At 38.9% G+C, this 19,509-nt stretch overlaps 1 protein-coding gene across 3 annotated transcripts in view; it reads right to left on the bottom strand.

The window, feature by feature from the left end:
• Positions 1–19,509, bottom strand: part of TMEM131L (transmembrane 131 like) — an 80,509-nt gene that overhangs the window by 26,791 nt on the left and 34,209 nt on the right. For 2 of the 3 annotated variants that reach the window (XM_066548198.1, XM_066548199.1), the window contains exons 4-15: positions 18,329–18,400; positions 17,289–17,412; positions 16,127–16,243; positions 14,169–14,279; positions 8,297–8,374; positions 6,280–6,433; positions 4,382–4,440; positions 3,918–4,026; positions 2,853–2,958; positions 2,057–2,210; positions 1,268–1,438; positions 902–971 (exon numbers count right to left, since the gene is read on the bottom strand). In XM_066548198.1, coding sequence (XP_066404295.1) covers positions 902–971; positions 1,268–1,438; positions 2,057–2,210; positions 2,853–2,958; positions 3,918–4,026; positions 4,382–4,440; positions 6,280–6,433; positions 8,297–8,374; positions 14,169–14,279; positions 16,127–16,243; positions 17,289–17,412; positions 18,329–18,400 — 1,325 coding nt within the window. The remainder of the gene's footprint in view (positions 1–901; positions 972–1,267; positions 1,439–2,056; positions 2,211–2,852; positions 2,959–3,917; positions 4,027–4,381; positions 4,441–6,279; positions 6,434–8,296; positions 8,375–14,168; positions 14,280–16,126; positions 16,244–17,288; positions 17,413–18,328; positions 18,401–19,509) is intronic. The other variant, XM_066548200.1, reaches the window with a different exon arrangement.

The raw sequence follows: 19,509 nt of genomic DNA, 5'->3' as shown, positions 1-19,509 counted from the left end.
CTGACTACTACTGCCTTCCTCATATCCTCACACAAAGACACATTTTAGGAAACGTCATCTTGAAAACATTTCCAGGAGAGTGCTCAAATATTTAAAGTCTATGCTATCAGCTGCCTTCTGAAACTCCTTACTGCACAGAGAGTAAAAACCACTATTCTGAACCAGCTTTCAACAGGTCTAACATTCTTTAGGCAGTATCATGCAATGTTAAACCTATTGCTGTATTTTGGTAAATGCTAGCCAGGTACTTGAAACAGCTCCCAGCATTGCAGTATCTGGAGATAGATTCTTCAGTCCCAGAAAAAAAGAGACCCCTTCCTTCTGTTTCATATGACACAGTGTTAAGGATGCTGTTTTATAAGCCTGATAAACCACATTTGCTGAAATCTATGGAATTATTGCTGTGGGAAAGAGATAAAGAATTCAAATTTAACTCTAGATATAGGCAGATATTGGTCAATTTTTTTTGTTTGTTTTTCATAAAAGAATTCCCAGGATCTGGGCCCAGGTTATGCACATTTTCTAATAACTTTGAGTTAGTGGACAGTTTAACCATTCTACTTCAACATCTCTCAAGAAAACATGAATGAAGAAAGAAAAGGGCAATACATCATCAGTGAGAATTCATAGGAGAGTCTTAAATACTAAAATTAAAAAAAAAATGTTTCAAGACAGAACAATAGCTCAGCACATGCTGTGGAACTAGATGTCTGAAATACTGTGCCTTGTACTCAGTTCCCTCAGCCATTTATATACTCCCAGAACATCTGTTTTTAAACAAATGTAAAACTAAGTACTTGCATGAACAATCACAATATTGTCATTACAAGTCCTGCTATATAAAATGAATTTTCTACAATAAAACTAGTCAGATGCCAAAAAAAGCCTTAGATGAGCCTACCTGAATCAGACTTTCCCAAGTAGCACTGAATATCACAGTGGGCAATTGCTTCAAAATTTAGATCTCCCTGCTGAAAAAACAAAACAAAAACATGACAAAACAAGAGAACAAATTTCACTTTCTCAGTGCATAATTTCATAGAGTCAAATAAGAGAATTTTGAATTAAGTGCCAAGAGAACTATAATTCCATTGCTGTTCAACTCTGCGGACTTAACCTCTCAATCTTCAGAATGGTCTAACAGCGTGGTCTGGTACTGAGCTTTTGCTTCAGGACTAAGAACAGATTTCTGGCCTGAGAGAGACACTGCTGCAGCTGGGTTTGCAGTGCATAATAATAATTCAACACACACAGCTGAACACCATACCTTGGACACAGTCGAATATATCTGCAGAGGTATTTCGAACATCACTCCCACGTTTGTGGACAAACAAATACTAGAGAGCACATTTGTTACAGTGTCTTTCACATTGAGCTTCAAAGAAAAAACATTCCAGCAGCCTGGAGGTAGAGTCAGAGGTTCAGCAAAGTTCAGAATCTGAAAAGAATCAAACAACAGCTGAATTAAAATTGGTACAGCACTTTCTGACACAGGTGGTACCTTGAAAAATGCAAACTTTCTTGTCTTTTGTGTTTTTGCTGTTATTACATGGCCATATGAGCTCATACCTGATCCAAACAGTGCACTTATACAAATCCCAATATCAAAACATAAGAAGAGCCATTTAGATGCCTACATCATGTGCTTATTCCTAAACCAGATTTCCCTGCAGTTGTGCCAGTAAATCATTGGCTTTAAAGGTCATCTATGCACTAAAGGCTTCCACTATGAAGAAATGCTGAATCCTAGAGAGCACAAACACACACATTCAACAATTCTGAGAACAGAGCAATGGTCTGTAATTTGATGCATCTGTAGCTGCAACTCAAATGAAGGAACAGTTGTCAATAAAACAATACAAAAGTAAGCTGGACAGTGAATAATGCCTCTTGAGACAGTAACCTAATAGTTACAGATGTACACAAACCTTTATTTTTAATGGATTCCAACCAATTCTAAGAACACAGAGTTCTTCAAAGAACCCATTTTGTATGTCAAAGGTCCATATCTTTAAATCAAATACAAAACATTGTACAAAGAAGAAATAAAGCTTACCTTAACTAGGTTCTTTGTTTCTCTGGCTATGAAGACCTCATTCAATTCAATGCTGAAGTAAAAATTGTTTGTAAACCATATGGACCAATATCCTGAAGTATTATGATGTGGTTCTATATGAAACAGTGCTGCAGAAGGATCTACATCAAAATACCTATAAGTACATACATCAAAAATATAAATACATCTGCTATTGTCCTTGAGTACACAACAAGTGGTCTATACAAGAGAAGATAACATAGCATTCTTGTATGATGGGGCTCTTTTAAGTTTTCCCAGAGAAGAACAAAATTATTTATTTGGGAATAATGACATGTGAGAGTAAAAATTCACAGGAACCATGTAAAAGAGACAGGCAAAGTATCTACCCCTCTTGTCATGCTATAGTACAACATTGCCCCTTGCTTTATGATACAGCAGGCTGGATGAAATTGGCAAAAGATGACTGAAGCAGGAAAAGACTTCACATTTTTTCTAAGACTATCCAGCTTCTGCATTGCACTAAAAAGGGTACTGGAAATTTTATCATAGACTAAGCAACGTTTACATGATATAAGCTCCTAAAGCACATCTTTTTACAGGCTCCTAAAATTCTTCTTGGGATAAAATACAGAATTATTGCTTTAAATGTGACATTTGGCAAATGACACAGCAACAATAGGAAGAAGCCTCTTCACTGACCTTGGAATCAGAGTGACAAAGAAAGTTAACTTCATCTCTTAAAAGTAAGGCACAGTATTTTCATTATAGTATCAGTGCACATTAACAAACAAACAAAAATCCACTGCCAACCTACCCTTCCATCACAGGACAGAAAAGACAGGCTTTGAGTGTTGTAGTGCCTTTCAAAAGATAGTTCTTGCTGTTGTCAGAATAAAGACTTTCACTGTCACAGGATGCAGCTGGGAAAGAGCAGACACATGGAATACATCAGCCACAAGCATATCCAAAATTATTTTCATGGGAAGATTTACAAGAACACTAAAAAGGGGAACCTTTGCTGGTGCAATCCTTACACAGGTGAGTAAAGTATCTAATTGTTTGAGTCCTAAGACTCAATTTTTTCAGACATTTCAAACCTTGCCTTAAGAAGTATTCATGAATGACAAACACCTTCAAAAATACACACACAATAAAGCTGTGAAGAGCAATTTTAACCACCTGTCATTGGCATAGCATTCTTACTAATCAGAGCACACTGCCTTCTTTCAACAAATGAAAAATTCCTCTGAAAAAGAGAATCACTTAACATAACAGTCCCTTCTTTCTTCTTGTTCATCTATGTTTTCCCTAGGAAAAACATGTCTCAATGTCATTATGAAAGCAGCTTGTTTCATTAATGTTTAAAGTCTGTACACTGCAGTCTAGTGGCCAGAACAGGAAGCAGGCTGGAGTCAGGAATGCTTAAATGCCAATCTCTGCTCTTCCACAAACATTTCTGGTTTCAGGCAAGCCTCTTCAATGGTCCTGCCAAGCAATGTCATAGAAAATGACCACCCAAGCACAATAGCCTTTTAGAAAACATATTTTAAACAGAAAAAAAACCCACATAAACCATAAAATGATGTTGAAAAAGCATATTCAATAATCATGCTTATTGTAAAGTCAGCTAACATTTCAGCAACTGGTTTTTGCCCCGTTTTTAAGTATGTATAGCTTAGAACCTTCAACCAGCATAAGAAGAACCACATATACACAAAAAGGGTGGAAACTATTAGCAAAAAGAATTCATCCTCTTTCTCAATAAAGTCTAGACAAGATGATTTTGAGATCTTTCAGGGTCTCTGCTGAAAAAACTACCCTTTTTTCAGCAATTAAATCCTATTTAATCATATTATCTCCAAATATGGGTAACCTGTACCTTTACAAGAAATAGAAGCAATTTTTGTGAAGTTAGTAGATGATGAGGATAGCAGTACTGGCTCAAACTCCACAGCTGATGTGTATTTTTGTGACAACTGCCGTATTTCCTGCAGGAAGACAAGACAAGTTATTTTTGTAGCAGTACTACCCTTATTAGTGCTGCAGCTCCTGTATTAGTCTATCTTCTTGTCAAATTTGCATGCCACCATCTGCCATTTTCTCTTATCTTCTAAATCAACACACGAATTTTTATTCAAGTTAACAGCTCTTACATATTAAAAAAAAATAATCCATCACTGAACTACAACATGTCATCTCAAGGATCTACTAGACATTTGGGCACACTTTAAAACTTAGAAGTGTGACATTTGCCACCAGCAAAATCAATCTGCTATTAGAGAAAGCTAATTCCCTAATTAAATTCACCACCCTAAATTATGACTTCCTGAAGCCCACGATTACCTGTATATGCACCAGGCTGTTTCCAGAATGCATGATATACACATCTACTGATGAATGACCTGTCCAAAGGAATAAACACCATGGTAAGATCACCAAGGACAGAAACACTTGTTTTGTCAGACACTCACAGGAGAAGCAATCCCAATTTAAATTTTAAAATCTTTGTGTGACAGATACCTTTGTAAAAAGGATGAACTGTTCACATCCTGAGCTGGCAAACGTTCAAGAGAGAAATAAAAACACTTTAAAATGTATGCTTTAAAATGCAAGCATTTCCAGGAAATAATGCAAGTCGGATTCAGCACTTTGGGCTCAAATCAGGAATGGTCCTATCACCCAGTAGGCAGCAAACTACTGCCTAAAGCAACAGGAGACAGGGGTAACACAGCTTTCACCTGCTGGTAAGGTGGTACAGCTATGTTGGGGAACCACCTTTGGTCACTGGCAAAGCTATGGTCCCATCCACAGGACAGTAGGAAGATGTAGAGGACCAAAAGAAGGGCAGCAGGACAGAGTAAGAGGTGACCATCTTACTACAGTCCTTCCACAAGGAAGGTAATTTTAAGTTTTTGCCCTTGCTTATACTTGCATTAAATCAGTGTATGCAGGCTGACATGAAACGACATTCTCCTACCTGACCAACCACAATTTCTAATAATGTGTGTGCTTTGCTCAGCTGCTTGAAAGCAAGACTGCAAGTGTCAGCTTCCAAAAGAGGGTTCAAGGTATTGATTATGAGCTCCACATACCCCACAGCTTCTCCTCTGCAGCCTTCCCAGCTGGTTAGTTCCCCTGTGCAGACCCTGCCTACCTGCTGTCCCACCAACAGCTAATCCAAAAGGTTTATAGGACCAACCTCTAGCACAGACAGGACTTATAATTGCACTATATTTAACAGAAAACAGCCCTAAAAGATACTTCTAGTACTTTAACCATTGAAAGTGTTAACAGTGAGCACCCTTGACAGAACAGATGGGAACAATTTTCTACCAGCATCAGAATAAATGTACATCCACAACTCAACATAACAAAGCCCTGGCATCTCACTGGCAGGGAAACTAGGTTTACAGTGGGTATTTCAGTTTCAGCTCTTGAAATTCCACATCACAGAACAGGCATGAGGGAAACAGAACATTTCATAGATATTGTTTTGTGTATATTGTATCTATTGTTTTGTGACTAGATTTTGAAATGCATTTCTCAAAAGACAAAAAGATCATGTTCCACTTCAACAAGTATGTTAAAAAATATAATTTTAATCTGGATCGTTAAGCAGTTTCTTCTTCTCCAATCAGAAAGGAAAACTGGCAGAAATGTCTAAAAAAAACTATTCTACTAGACTGCAAGGCTCTATAAATAATTTAAAATCCCCTGGATTTAGAGGATTTGCAGCATAAAGAAACCGCAAGGAGTTGATTGTTTTGCCTGTGGAATTCTAGCTTACAAGAACAAATGATGCACATCTGTATTACCTCATTACCCTACCTTCCATAATGGCCACTATCCCCAGTACCATATAAACCACTCTGCCTTCCCAATCCCATTATGGTCAATTTAATTAATAGGAAACCAGAAATGCAGTTATAGAATTAAAAGGACCATGTTATCTTTCCACACTATTTAGGCATGGGGGACTGAAGAATGAAAGAGATCTAGTTTACAACTTTACAATTGTTACCTTCATGAAGAATGATGCACATTCTTGGTAACAAGAAAACTGTTTATGATAACTCTGCCTGACACAAATTCTCTGCTAGCTGTGTTTAACTGAACTTACTTGGTTTCCCTTACTTGTGAAATTAAGCTGTCACTGAATTTGATTCAATTTAGGATGTCAAATTACAAATGATGTATAAAACCAAGTTGAATTACACTTAACAGGTAGATTTAGGACTTACCTGAGGTCTTTGTTCTTTCCACTGCTACATAAACTATCAAAAGATTCTCCAGTAAGTATCGTCTGTGCTCCACAAAATCTTGCTGGGCATTTTCCACTCTTACTGTTAAGCTCATTTCTAGCAGCATTGGGTCATCAGACATAAAACAGCAACTCTGGAGTGAGACAAAGGGATATGGTGTGTGTGTGTAATGGGGGACAGAATAGAAAAAAATCATTACACTAATGAACTTTGAGAAATTAATCAGAGCTATTATCTAAGAGACAAGGTTTCCAGCACCAAAGTGCTAGCAAAACAAAAGTAATTAGGACCTTTGCTAAAATCTCAGCAGAAACCAAACACAGTCCAGGTACAGAGAGCACAGCAAAAACAAAGACAAAAACAACTAAAAAAGACACTGAACCTTGAGAGAATGCAAATTTATAAACTGTCTTAGTCAGTCTCACCTCAGGGACTGTAAAACAGTTTCCTTTGTTAAATCCTCTGCCTTCAATAAAATGTGCCATAAACAGACTGATGCATGTGTCTTAATGGTAGGAAGACAGTTCATGTTCACTGGTCTGTTTATAGTTAATTTTTCCAAATCCTGTGCTTTTGTCTCCATTTCTCACTGAAGTAATTTTAAAAAAACAAACATACATGTACAATCCTTAATAGAAAACACTGTTGTCTGGCTAGAATACTTCAGAAAAATACAAATAGGATTTTATTTCTGTCTGTAAGTAGTGGCTGCTGTTAACACAGCTAAGTCATAGCAACTACAAAGACACGGACACCATTTTGCAAAAATAATTAAAGCCAACAAAGCAAAATAGAACTAGACAACCAACAGTGAACAACATTAATTAGTCCTGCATCAAACCACAAAGGTCACTAAATTCAAATGACAAATGTCACTAAAGGAGGACTAATTTGCTCAGGATGGAGGATTAGGAGGAGAAAACTGGCACGGGAAGTGCTCTCAGAAGCGCAGCAGAACACTTCCAGCTCTTGAGATTTCAAGTGGCACAAGCAAGTACAGCAGGGGTGGGGAAGTGCCTGAGGATGGGATCACAGCTCACACAGCATCAGAGACCCCCAGCACTTGAAATGGCTGCCAGGAGCAGAAGAAGGGCTGCCATGGAGACTGAAGCACAGGCATGGTGTGCCCTAGGGAAGCTCAGACCAGAGGGCAGGAAGCTGCACTCCACAGAGCCTCCAATGCTCAGGTGCACCTCAAGCCCCTCAATGCACTGCGCACCGCAAGAACCAAACGGGGAAGCGAAGCGGCTCAGGAAGGCCGCCATGCGCAACGTGATCCACACAGGAATACAGACATGGAGCCTGGGCCTCATTGCTCAAACTCTTACAAATTTCCTCATTGCTCCTGGGGAACGAGGTGCCACTGGCCACAGTGCGGGCCAGCTCCTCACCCACGGCACCCACCCATCCTGTAAGGACACCCAGAGATGGGAGGAGAACCCGGGTGGCACCGCCCAGGACAAGGAGATAACCTCCTCTCCTGAGGGCTCAATGCTTATGGAGAGGCTAACACACTCTGCTAACACACTAGCCCCTCCTCAGCTCTGCCCAGCTGCCCTCATGCCCCCCTGAGAAACAGCCCAGGCTTCAGCCTCTCAGCTCACTGATCACTTCTCCCTGTGAACCAGACACTCGTGAAAAGTTTCTGGAGAAAAGAAATTACAGAAACCTAATAATTTTTGTGCCCCATGTCAGCAGTACAACACCTACACATCAGAATGCTTAGCCTGTTGGAGTGGTTTTGGTTTTTTTTCATGTGAGGTTTATGGGGTGGTGGGTATCATTTTTCATCTCCTTCTCTTTTAAGGATTTTAGTGTGATATGTGTGACACTTAATTTGTATCAGAGGACACAATTTTATAAAAGCACAATTCCCCTTTAAACTGAGACACTGAAAACTGCATTTTTGCTAAAACTTCTACAGCTGTGGAAAGTGTCCCTCTAAGCTAGGCTTAAAATAAGACTTACATAGATATACAACAATAATAAAACATACCTTAACTTGCTGATATGTGTCATTAGGTAAACTGCATTCAAGGTGAACCTGTAATAGACTAGCATTCATAGTTTCTGTCTGTAAGAAAGAGAAGTGAAGAAAACATCAAACACATTGCTTCAAATGTTATACAAATCCAATTCACATACCATAATTTATAAAGATAATAGGACTGCTTTCTCACATATGTAACATAGCAATGTAAGGAATTTTTTTAATGAATACAATTACTCTGTACAGTAGTTCAGTAATCAGTCTCTGAATCTCAGGACTCCACCAATATCTACCTACTTATCAAACTATTATTATACATGATTATTAAATATTTATACAGCATCTGCATGAGAACTCTTACAAATTTTCTTATGCCAAAAAAACTGCATTCAACAGGGCCTTTGTGTGCAATATAAAAGCTTGTTTCCTTGTTTTCTGTGTATTTTCTTTGCTGATTGGGTACTGAAATACAGTATCTAGGCCAAGGACATAATGCTTCTTGGACATGGTCTGATACATAGGCTTCATGCCAAAATGGACAGACAGAAAATACTTGTTTTGCCTTTTTATTCACTAGAATAGGAAAAGAAAAGAAAATAAAAGATGACATTGACTGAGGCAGTTTGTAAAGCACTCGTAAATCTAATGGGGTGACAGCACTAACAAAGCCAAGTATAGTTCATGAAAGCTATCTGGAAATCTGCACTGCCAAATTACTGGCACAAGCTGCACAGCCAGTATATCTCGATTCTGAATTAAATTTTTAAAAAAACAAAACAACAAAGAAAGCCAGAATCAGAATGGCAGACCTGTCACTCTGTCAGTGCCTGCCTTACAGCCAAACGTCATGCTAATTTTGAGGCTAATGTGGAACCCCCACCCTCTGTTTCTCTTGTGATACTGATATATCTGAGTAGGGTATCTGCAGGTTCAGGTTTTTGAAGGTGTTGATGAAATTGACTTTAAACAATTTCAATAATTTGATGCTGAAAAGCAAAACTGAAGAAACTTTTGAAGGTATCTAGCAGCCTATTTCATACCTTTTTAGTACAGGAAAAATAGGACAGGCAGGGGCACATGAGTAGAGAGATTTAGGACATGTGTGGCATTTCATGGGGTCCAGTTTTATAAAAGCACTGCCAAAAGGAAGCCAATATTTGCATTCCCAATTCAACAGGATTTCCTACCAAAATGACTGAAGCTTCACACAAGAGGGCGACGTAGCCCCTGTAAAGGTGGTTAGTGGCAACTCAAACACCGTCTCCAGCACAGCTTTCTGGGGGACTCAAACCCCTGCAAAGTCTTTTCTTTTTTTACAGATGTTTTTGTCTATATCAAATTGTGAGAGCAGGCAAAAAAAACCACAAGCACATGGCTGCTAGTGGAGTTTTAACAAGGCAGTAAGATTACAACTTTGGAGGTCATTTTCTGATCAGATAAAACCTGATGCTTAGAGTTCCCTTTTCAGTGCTTCTTTGAAAAACACTACTGCTTCCATGGTCCTAAAATAAGGATTTGTTAGCACATATTCAATGCCACTGTCATTTAAAGTAACTTAAGACCCCATATCTGTATTAAAAAAATCAGCTACATCGTATTTTTCCAGTCTTTGTTTTTCTTGACCTGGCATAGATCTAACATGGGAACTGCTGTCCTTAAAATTGAAGCTTCAAATGTACAGAGGGGGAAAAAAATGCTACTGGGGTGTATTTGCTGTTGATCTGTTTTCTAGGGGAAATTTTTATTTCTTTGTGAGGCTATCTTCAGAACAGGAAATGGATTTGCATTTCTCTAAGGCAAACAATAATGCATAACTGATATGCCCAATATCTTACAGCACCAGCAGGATGGCTCTGAGTTAACCCTAAAGAGAAGATAATGCATCTGAGAAGGAAACACTGTCAGAGGCAGAGTTTCCAAACAGACAAATCCAGGACCATCTCCCAGCAGTGCAATCACTCAATTTCTACTGTAAACATCACTGCTAATGAATCAGAGCAGAGAGCTGAGTTACGCAGCCAGTGTTTGTACCAGAGGCAAATTAAAAAGGAGAGGCACAGCAGGGAAATCTCAGAGAGAGCTCTGCAAAGCACTGCCACTTAATTACCTGGTGCCTCTATTTTGTATTAGGTACTCGGGCATATGTACTTGAATCTACACACACACTCAGCACCCACAAATCCTAGATGAACAAAGACAACTGATAGAAACCACACAAATGGTCTCAAAGATTTTTGGATATATTCTTGCATCATTACCAGGACTGTAGAATTCAAATCACTTCCTGGAGTTTGCCTACAGTATCATTGAAAAAGAACAACACTCACTGAACAAGCCTCCTCTTCTTCCTGTAGGCTGATCCCTTAAAGTTCCTGTCCTGGACAATCCCTGGCCCTAAAGTGGTATTTCTACTCTGAATGGTGTTAATAAGCTGTCCCTGTAATAATGATTCAGCAGAGTTTCATCAGTTTTTTGCAGGCAGTTATCAGGATAGCACACCAAGAAAGCCCTACTGTCTTCCTTCCTTCCCTCTCCACACCCAAGCACCACACTTGGACATGTTTGCTTCTATGATCCTCTGCCCACCAGAGCAAAACATAGCTTAAGGAGTGTTACATTTCTGCCAGTACTTGCAGTATTTCCCAGGCTGTCAGTTCATAAACTTTGAACTCCTCTGGGCAGTCAGCAAAGCGGTATCCGTGTGTCTCCTACGGTAAGACCTTCCACCCTGCATGCCTCTCCTCCTCTGACATTTCCACCATCCTGAACACAGCCAGGCAGTGATGTAGCTGCCCTCTTAGTGCTGTCCAAATACTAAACAATGCCAAAAACCAGGCAACTATAGCAAAGACTACACCCAGAAGCTGGGTAAACAAAGATGACCTATATGGGCTGCACCATCTGTTACGGCTTAGTGGTAACTAGCCACTGCTGAGTGGCCACGTGGATGTATAACGGATTCACAGTGTGGGACACTGCTCTTCTTCCTCCCAACAAGTGAGCCACAAACCCAGAAATCCTGGGATCCAGGAGCACAGGCAGAGCATGCCAATCCCAACCCTTCAAAAGCTGAAATGTTGAAAAGGGTAACAGAAAGATGGAGACATTCAACAGTAAGAAAGGCAAGTTTGCTTTTTTCTTTTCTTATCAAGCACAAAAGTTTCTGCTAAAAAACACGTGGGGACAAAGAAGAAAAAAGAAAGGCCTTTGTGCTTTGCCCATTAAAAGATAAAGACAACACACAAAATCCATGGGAGTTCCTTTTCAACAAAAAATTTCAACACAAACCTGTTGCATATTGTATTTCCAATGGAAACATTACCGTAAATTTCCATCTATAATCCCCAGGTATATGTTATATTTCCAACACAAATAGCCTACAGTGGCAGAATTTTACCCATACCCCCTATTTACAATTCTGGCCTTGACCTTCAAAATTGTTTCAAATTGAAGAAGCTACAAAAGGGGTGGTCAATTTGGTGAAGAAATGGACAGCCCATTACCAAAGGTACTACAGAGCATGGACACTTCAGCTTGACAAAGTGAAAGTTCTGATGCCACCTACAAACAATTCTAAGTGTCAGAAGCAGGATAAGTTACATAAATTAAATGTGCATCTCAATATATAAAATGGCCACAAAGCAATTTAAATTGGAAGTCAGGTGTAGGTTTCCAACCATCAAAGTAAGTATTTGGGGTAACAAGGCCTCCGGCAATTCTGGGAAGTCACTTTACCTAGCACATAATGGGACTAAATGATGTCAAAGATTTTTTGGCCTTGATGACCAAGGATGTCAGTATTACTGAACAATTTAAACACAATCACCTTAAAATAGAAGGCAAAAAATAGACACACAGCATGGAGCTCTCTGTCTGAGGTTTCCAAGCAGTATAGGTGGACTTCAGAGGTAAGGACACCTTCCATGTTTCAAACTAAAAGCTGGCACACAAGGTTAGAATTCCATCATCCCAAGGTGAAAAGGGATGTGCAAATGAGGCTTATGCTATCCTGAATTTATTAAAATAGATATTTTATGTCAGCTAAAAATAAACAGGGGAAAAGAAATGTGCATATGACTAAGTGAGTATGCCTGGTTTGTTTTAAATGCTTTTTCACTACAAGACTCCATTCTATGTGTAATAGTTATGTATCCTTCAGCTTGCCCTTGTGTAGTCACTCACTCAAACCTCATCAACCTCTCTTCCCCTTTATATCTTCTGAGCTTAAAATATAAACTGGACAAAACATAATGATACTATTTTTTTAAATGAGATCTGGATCAGAATGTAAGGGAGATGAATTGAAGAAGGCACTCCTGGAGAGGACAGCTAGCTGTAGAGAAACATTCTTCTGAGAGGAACCCAAACTCAAACCATAAACTCCTATCCAATATTTAGATCTATAATCTTCAACAGCTGAGGAGCCCATCCCACTGCTGCTCAAATTGATAACATGCAGTGAAGAGTGTTACCTTAATTACAACACAGCACAGAAAAACTACACCCAGAGCTTGGAGAATTGAGTCAATGTTCTCTCCCACCTCATGTCCTACAAGATTAGTGCCAGGTGGTACCATGCTGCACTGCTAAACATGACCTCAAACTTGTACTCCATACAAATAAAACATAGGATAATGTTTGTCATTCTACAGTGAGGAAAATGTCAAATGTACCCCAACAGTCCTCCACTCAGAAATTCAGAATGAACTGTAAAAAAGCATGTATGCAACTTTCAGATTCTACCTGACAACAACCCACTGAGCTCGATATGAAGATGCAGACATTAACAGCATCAAAAAACCCCCTTCTCAGTTCTACCTCTAACACCCCAAATTATAAAACCTGAAGATTTTTGCTTCCTTTCCAAGAGTCTGTCTTTGTTTGTCCACAAGCAAGTGCAACTGTGTGATTACAGGGAAGAGACTGGTATGAAGGAAAAGAAAGGGAGAGAAAGAAACTGTGCACTAACATTGGATAGAGGTAAGATTGACCTAAGATATACATAGCAGATTGAAAAATACAATCTATGCTGGTAATTTTTCTCAGAACAGAAGGCATCACAAAGGCAATTAATGCAGCTTACATGTAGATAAAGTATTACATTTTGTTACATGCTAAGGTATTCTAAGTATGTTTTTGGAAAAACAATGTCTGTGTATAATACAACAGGAAATCTGGAAGATCAGTTTTTCAGATTAGTTATTCACTTGAGAGGTTCTGTATGGACTGGAAGACTATGAAAATATCTGCAACTGCAAGCAAATGACAGAAATCATTAAACTTCTTTCAGCTCCAGTATTTACATCTCATATATTCAGCTGGCTGTGTTCTCCAGAGCTCCTTTGCTCCCAGTAAGCAAAGCTGGTATCTTCAGCACTGACAGGGGCAGGAGGGGATGCTGCAGCCTGACTCTCAGCTCCCAGTCTCATCCATGCAGCACACCATGCTTTTTAACTGTGGCTAATTGTTGGTGCAACCCTGCTGGAAACTCACATGGGGAACTGGCCCGAAGTAAAAAACAGAACAAACCAATACAGCTTCCCACCCTTCTCAATTTTATGGTATAAAGTTTATTTTTTTTGTTTAGGGCAGACCAATTCTCCAGTCAGAGCAGAGCCTCACAAATAGTTTTGCCAGCACAGTTTAGAGGGTACCCCGCCACAGGGGCACGAAGAAGAACAAGTGTGAATAGTTTAAATGCCAAAGACTGTCTCATAAAAGCAGCTGATCACATAACCCTGCATCTTGCAATCTCTCTCCTGCAGTCACTGGTACTTGGGATTTTTTGCTAATGTTCCTTGCATCCTCACAACCTGAGGTCAAAAATCTTTTGTGGTTAAACAGACTTAGGTTTCTCCCCTTGAAATGTATACTGTACCAGTGTGTGTGATGCCTGGATGCTCTGAATCTGTGGAAGCAGTAAGTAGGCATTTGCTAGCTGCACTTTAGGTTCTTCTGGAGGAGACATCAGACTTCCTGTTCCAAAAAGCTGGTATTAAAAAAAAAGGTCATTACATCAATATCTAGAATTTCAGTTTTAACAGCAGCTTCCAAAACTACATTGCTAATAACAACAATCTTCCCAAAACCAGATCAGTTTTTCACATTAAATTCTTTTAAAGGACAATAAACATAAAGTTCCAATGTAAAAAATTACCATAGACATAAATTGCACTTAAGAATCATCACTCATTCAGGCACTATTACAAAGACAAACAAAGTACTCACCAGCAGAGCATCAGGTTATCTCAAAAACAAAGTATCTACATTCTCCTACTATTCTCCAGACAATACAATACACCTATCACCATTTAGGAAAGAGGCAATTTCTGAGAAAACTTTGTTACTAGTCCCACTGAATATTGAATTCAATGGCTCTGCCTTAAAAATTGAGTAAAATATTTTCTCATTATTTTGGTTTTTAAAGACTACCATTTTCAGAACATTGTAAGAGTTGTAATTTGGAAGGCTCTACTGCATTTATATTTTGCTCCACCAAGATTAGTTTATTGACAAGGAGATGCATGATAACTGAGGGGTGTGGAGCCAAGAGAGATCAAGGAGGCAGGAGATCATCAGAGGCTAACTAAAATTACTTTGGGCTTTTCACTTGTATGCATATATTTGTTGTTTTTTAAGAGGAAAAATCCACGTATTTTTAATTAAGAGGATAACAAAATGCATTCTATGCTCACTGAAGATCTCTGACTACAGATAGAAAATACCAAAACAAAGGGAATATGCCTTTTTTTCTTTTTAATTGAGGTATTTATAATACAGTGGTGCCTTGTCTCCATTTGGGTGATTCTTCTGAACATACTCTCGAACAAATGCATTAGAAACATCAGATATTTCAAGGCTTTGGGGCTCTCAAGAGCACTGTAACTGTGCATCAAACACTCAAGTCATGCCTCCTTTTGAAACTCTTAAACCTAATGTGAGCTGAAGACATGGACAGCTACTTCCTGTGTCTCAGGTGGCTGGTGAAAATGTCCAGGAAAACCAGCCTGCTACTGATTTTTGCGGCAGTCCAACAGGAAACAAACTGATTTTGAGGCAGCACTGACAACTGCTTCCCTGCAACTTCTTGATAAAAGGCTGAGCTGACTGGGCAGTAAATTAAGGGCACAGGGAAGGGTGAGATGTCAAAAAGAAAAGGTCAATCACTCTACAATGCACTTTTTCCGCATCCTTGATATGTTCCTGCAAAATGTGGCATTACCTCTAATAAATACTAGATAAAATTAGAATACTAGATAAATACTAGATAAAATACTAGATAAAATACTTAGAAAAATTTTTAAAAGCCAAAGACCTGCTTAAATTCACCAGTTATTCAGAAAACAGACAGCTTTAAAGCACAAACATTACTTCAACTTTCAAGTTTTATGGGTCTAAACCTCTAACCCTGTGCTACATCCCAATGTGTTTACATAAAATCCTGCAGAGTAGCTGAAAACCACCTTAAATAATTCCTAGTGGGTTTTTCCCAACAAATGCATTCCAGCACAGCGCAGTCTAGACTACACTAATATATGAAACTCATTAGACCATGATCTTTGAAGTACACACATACAAATACACTTGGTTTTACCACCACAACTAGCCCCACTAACAGCAGTAAGTTTAACCACATACATGTATGTGATCATGACACTAGCACAATCTGGTAAAAGGGATGAATTGGGAACATTACCCCACCTGATCTGTATCAGGAATTCAATTAACTTTCAAAGTCCCTAAAATTATGAAAACCAATTTTTAAAACACAAGAAAATCCAAAGCGCAAGCTAAAAATAAGAGCAGTTCCCTGATATGAAAAATAAGAGCAGTTACCTGATATGAAAGAACTCCATGAGATGAGGTATTTATAAATAATGAGCTTTCAATACTGCCTTCTTCTGTGGGCAGGAAGAGTACTCTGAAAGACATCTTTCCCATGGCTGGAATCACCTGCAGAGAGCACAAAGAAGCTTGCTTGCTTGCTTGGTGCCAGTGATCACACAACTCCCCACTCAGTCACAGGGCCCAGAGGACACTTCCACATGTACATCCCCATCTGTAAATCCCACTAAGCAGAACCTCAGCACTGAGAAGTTTCATCTGTGCACAACTCTCAACTCTCACTACAAAGAGCTGAGATCACACAGCAGCTTGCCAAGTTATGGCTGGAGTTTCTCAGCTAGCATGGGGCCTCACCAGCCAAGGCTTCTTTTTGGATAAGAAACTAATCCTGCAGCATGGACAGCTTGTGAGTGCACAGAGACCTTCCCCACACAGAGAGAGATGGCTATTGCAAAGTGAATCAGTGCCCCTGTGATACACAAGCAAATCAGCCAAGATGAACTTAGGCAACACTCTCAGTAACTGTGGAATAACAATGACATTTATGTCTGCACAGTAATACCCATTCAGCTATAGTAAAAGCAAAAATCAGATGAAAACATAATAAAACCCCTTTGCACATTAGCAGAGAATAAAAACTGGGCTTCGTCCAACTGAGATCACAGCAATTCATTCTTAACATGCATTATATTGTTAAAAAAATCAGAGTTGAAATAATGGTCTTAGATCATAAAGGCAATTATGCCCATAACTGCAATACAAAATACATAAAACATTTCACTGCAGGTTTTTCTGACAAATATGCAAGACCATTCAAAAGACTGAAAATTCAGGGCTGTAGAACACCCACATGCCTGTGGATTACTGCATAATGCTGCTTAAAGCAGAATGTGATTTAAACAGCCTCTCTAACACTGAAAAATTCTTCTCCTCCTCTGTTACTGTCAAACACATTTCCTACTGTAGGTTTTGGATGGCTTCTCCCAAACAAGTCTAAGTAGAAGTGAACAAAAAAACCACTAACAAAACAGAAAAAGAGTTGGAGGTCCTACAAAAAAGCACAAAAACACAGAATGAAGAACTCATGCCAGAGGAAGCAGGAAGGCTTGGCACTTGGCCATTACATACTTTCCAAAAGTACATCAACACTCACCCGGCTATGAGCGGGAGACACATGAAACTGTCTAGTAGCTGTAAACACTGAATTGACTACAACATCTCTATCTCTACTAGGGTTGTAGGCATGCAGCATTTTAGCTCTGGGTAACCCAAGTAACCTAAAGCAGGAGAAAAAAAAAAGACAAATAAATTATTCACTTTATAAGCACATGAACGAAACAACACAAATTACCCTAAAACATGTTCATCTGCAACAGTTACCTACTTGTAATTTATCTTTGGAAACACACCAAACAAATTTTGCCTTTAGTATACAAAGGCAAATATGTAACACTGGGATGGGCGGTACACTTGGCCAAAACTCACTGGAGTAACTAGGAGTTTAAAAAAAAAACCAAAAAAACCTTAAAAAGCACAAAGTTTTGGATAAAAAGCTTTAAATAACTGAAGTCTTGTTTTGTCAGCTAAAGCAATGATTCTCTTGAGGCTTTTGCTTTAGCTAGTACACCCTTAACCCCAACATCTTAGACATTCCTCCAGTGCATCCTCTGAAATATTCCTTTAACTCACAAGGAGAATGTGTTTCTTTTTAGTTACTGAGAGATCAAAGTTTCATTATCACTTAAGAACAATTTTTAAAGTTTTCTTAAAAAAGAACTAAGAAAAACCTCATTCATTCTACCAGTATGCTTTGCTTGGGACTCTGGATTTTGTTATCAGAATTAAGAAGGAAACAACAAGCCCTTCCTCCACTAGAAAGGCAATCTTTCAAAAATGAACAACCAGCATGAAGCAATTATTTGACATCCATGCAGAATCACCTGAAATGTACACCCAGAATGTATTATATTCCCAATTATCTTTTCCTCCTTCTCAGAACTATGTTGATTTTAACTCACGAAACACTGCAAGGCAAGAAATGCACTTCCAGCTCTGTGGCAATTACTTACTACTTCTCTGTTTTTCAGATAGTGGCATGATCCCAGCTAATGCTTTTTACCCAAATGGAGCCCAGTGTAGCTGTTCCTCCACACTTCATTATTAACCAAAATAACAGTCATGTAAGATACTCACTGCATTCCAAAATGCAGAACTGATGGGTGAAAATGTAAGGCCTTCCCATTTGGAGGCATTTTTGCTGAGAAGCTGAAAAAAAGGGAAAAGAAGCCACAATTAATATTTAGTGGGCATGAGGCTACAATCTGCAGGGAAGGAAGATACATTGCAGGCTCTTAACTCCTTCTATTCTGAAGCTTCCTTCCTTGCACAGGTCTCCACAGTCATGCTGGCATACCTATTTATGGGGCTGTGCAGTGGACTGCAGAGGGAAAACAACCGGGAAGAGTCCTGAGGAATGAAAATTACGTCAGCATGGAGCAGATTACTCGCCAGTTAAATATCTATGGAAGCACTGGCACAAGCACACCTGAGAGATGTAGAGGTAGAGAAGTAAATAGAAGCTTGGGCAAAAGCAGAGATAAAAGAAGTGCTTATATAGCTGTGACTGTAATGTAAAAGGCAGCTTGCTTCTTCTATGCAGAACAGAATAAAAAATACTGTGAAGCACATATATCATCATCTTTCCATTGCCCTACAAAAACTCACAGTAAAGTTCCTATCAGTTCTAGGACATTTTTAGCTTATTTCAACATTACTCAATATCCTGTAACATAGAAATTCCATGATATCTTCACCATTTTCTCAATTAAAATTTGTCTTCCACAAGTCCCAAAAACCACAGTGATAAATGCTAGGCTTGTTTTTTGTTTATTTTATCTGCATATTCAGTGCCACCCTGTTAAAAGCTTCCCCAGAAGTAGTCTGCATGTTGAATAGCCAGAACCAGTTTAATCTTTACTGGATGATGCTAATAAGCATCCTAGCAAGGATGAGTCAAAGGGAGAGATGGACTGTGGTCTCATTAGCTATCCAGCTGCTTTGCATAATTTGTGGTAGTACAGTCAATTGGTTCCCAATTATAAAATGTAGTTCTGTGACATTACACCTTTAATATCTCTTACTGTGTACAAAATCCTGCTTTGATATTCCAAAGCAACAGACGTCATAATTTATTACTAGTCAGGAAAAATAATACTTATTATTATGAAAACCCACAACTTTTATAAAAACATAGAATCGTAGGATGGAGAGAATTCTCTCACTACTGTAGCAGGCAGAATGCAATATATCCAAGTAGCATTCCTGAGGAGCTGCTAGTGACAGCCTCCTTCCAACCACCTTGTCTCTGCAGCATC

This window comes from Molothrus aeneus, chromosome 4 (genome assembly GCF_037042795.1).
Source record: "Molothrus aeneus isolate 106 chromosome 4, BPBGC_Maene_1.0, whole genome shotgun sequence".
NCBI lineage: Eukaryota > Metazoa > Chordata > Aves > Passeriformes > Icteridae > Molothrus > Molothrus aeneus.
This window is presented reverse-complemented; position numbering and strand designations above follow the sequence as displayed.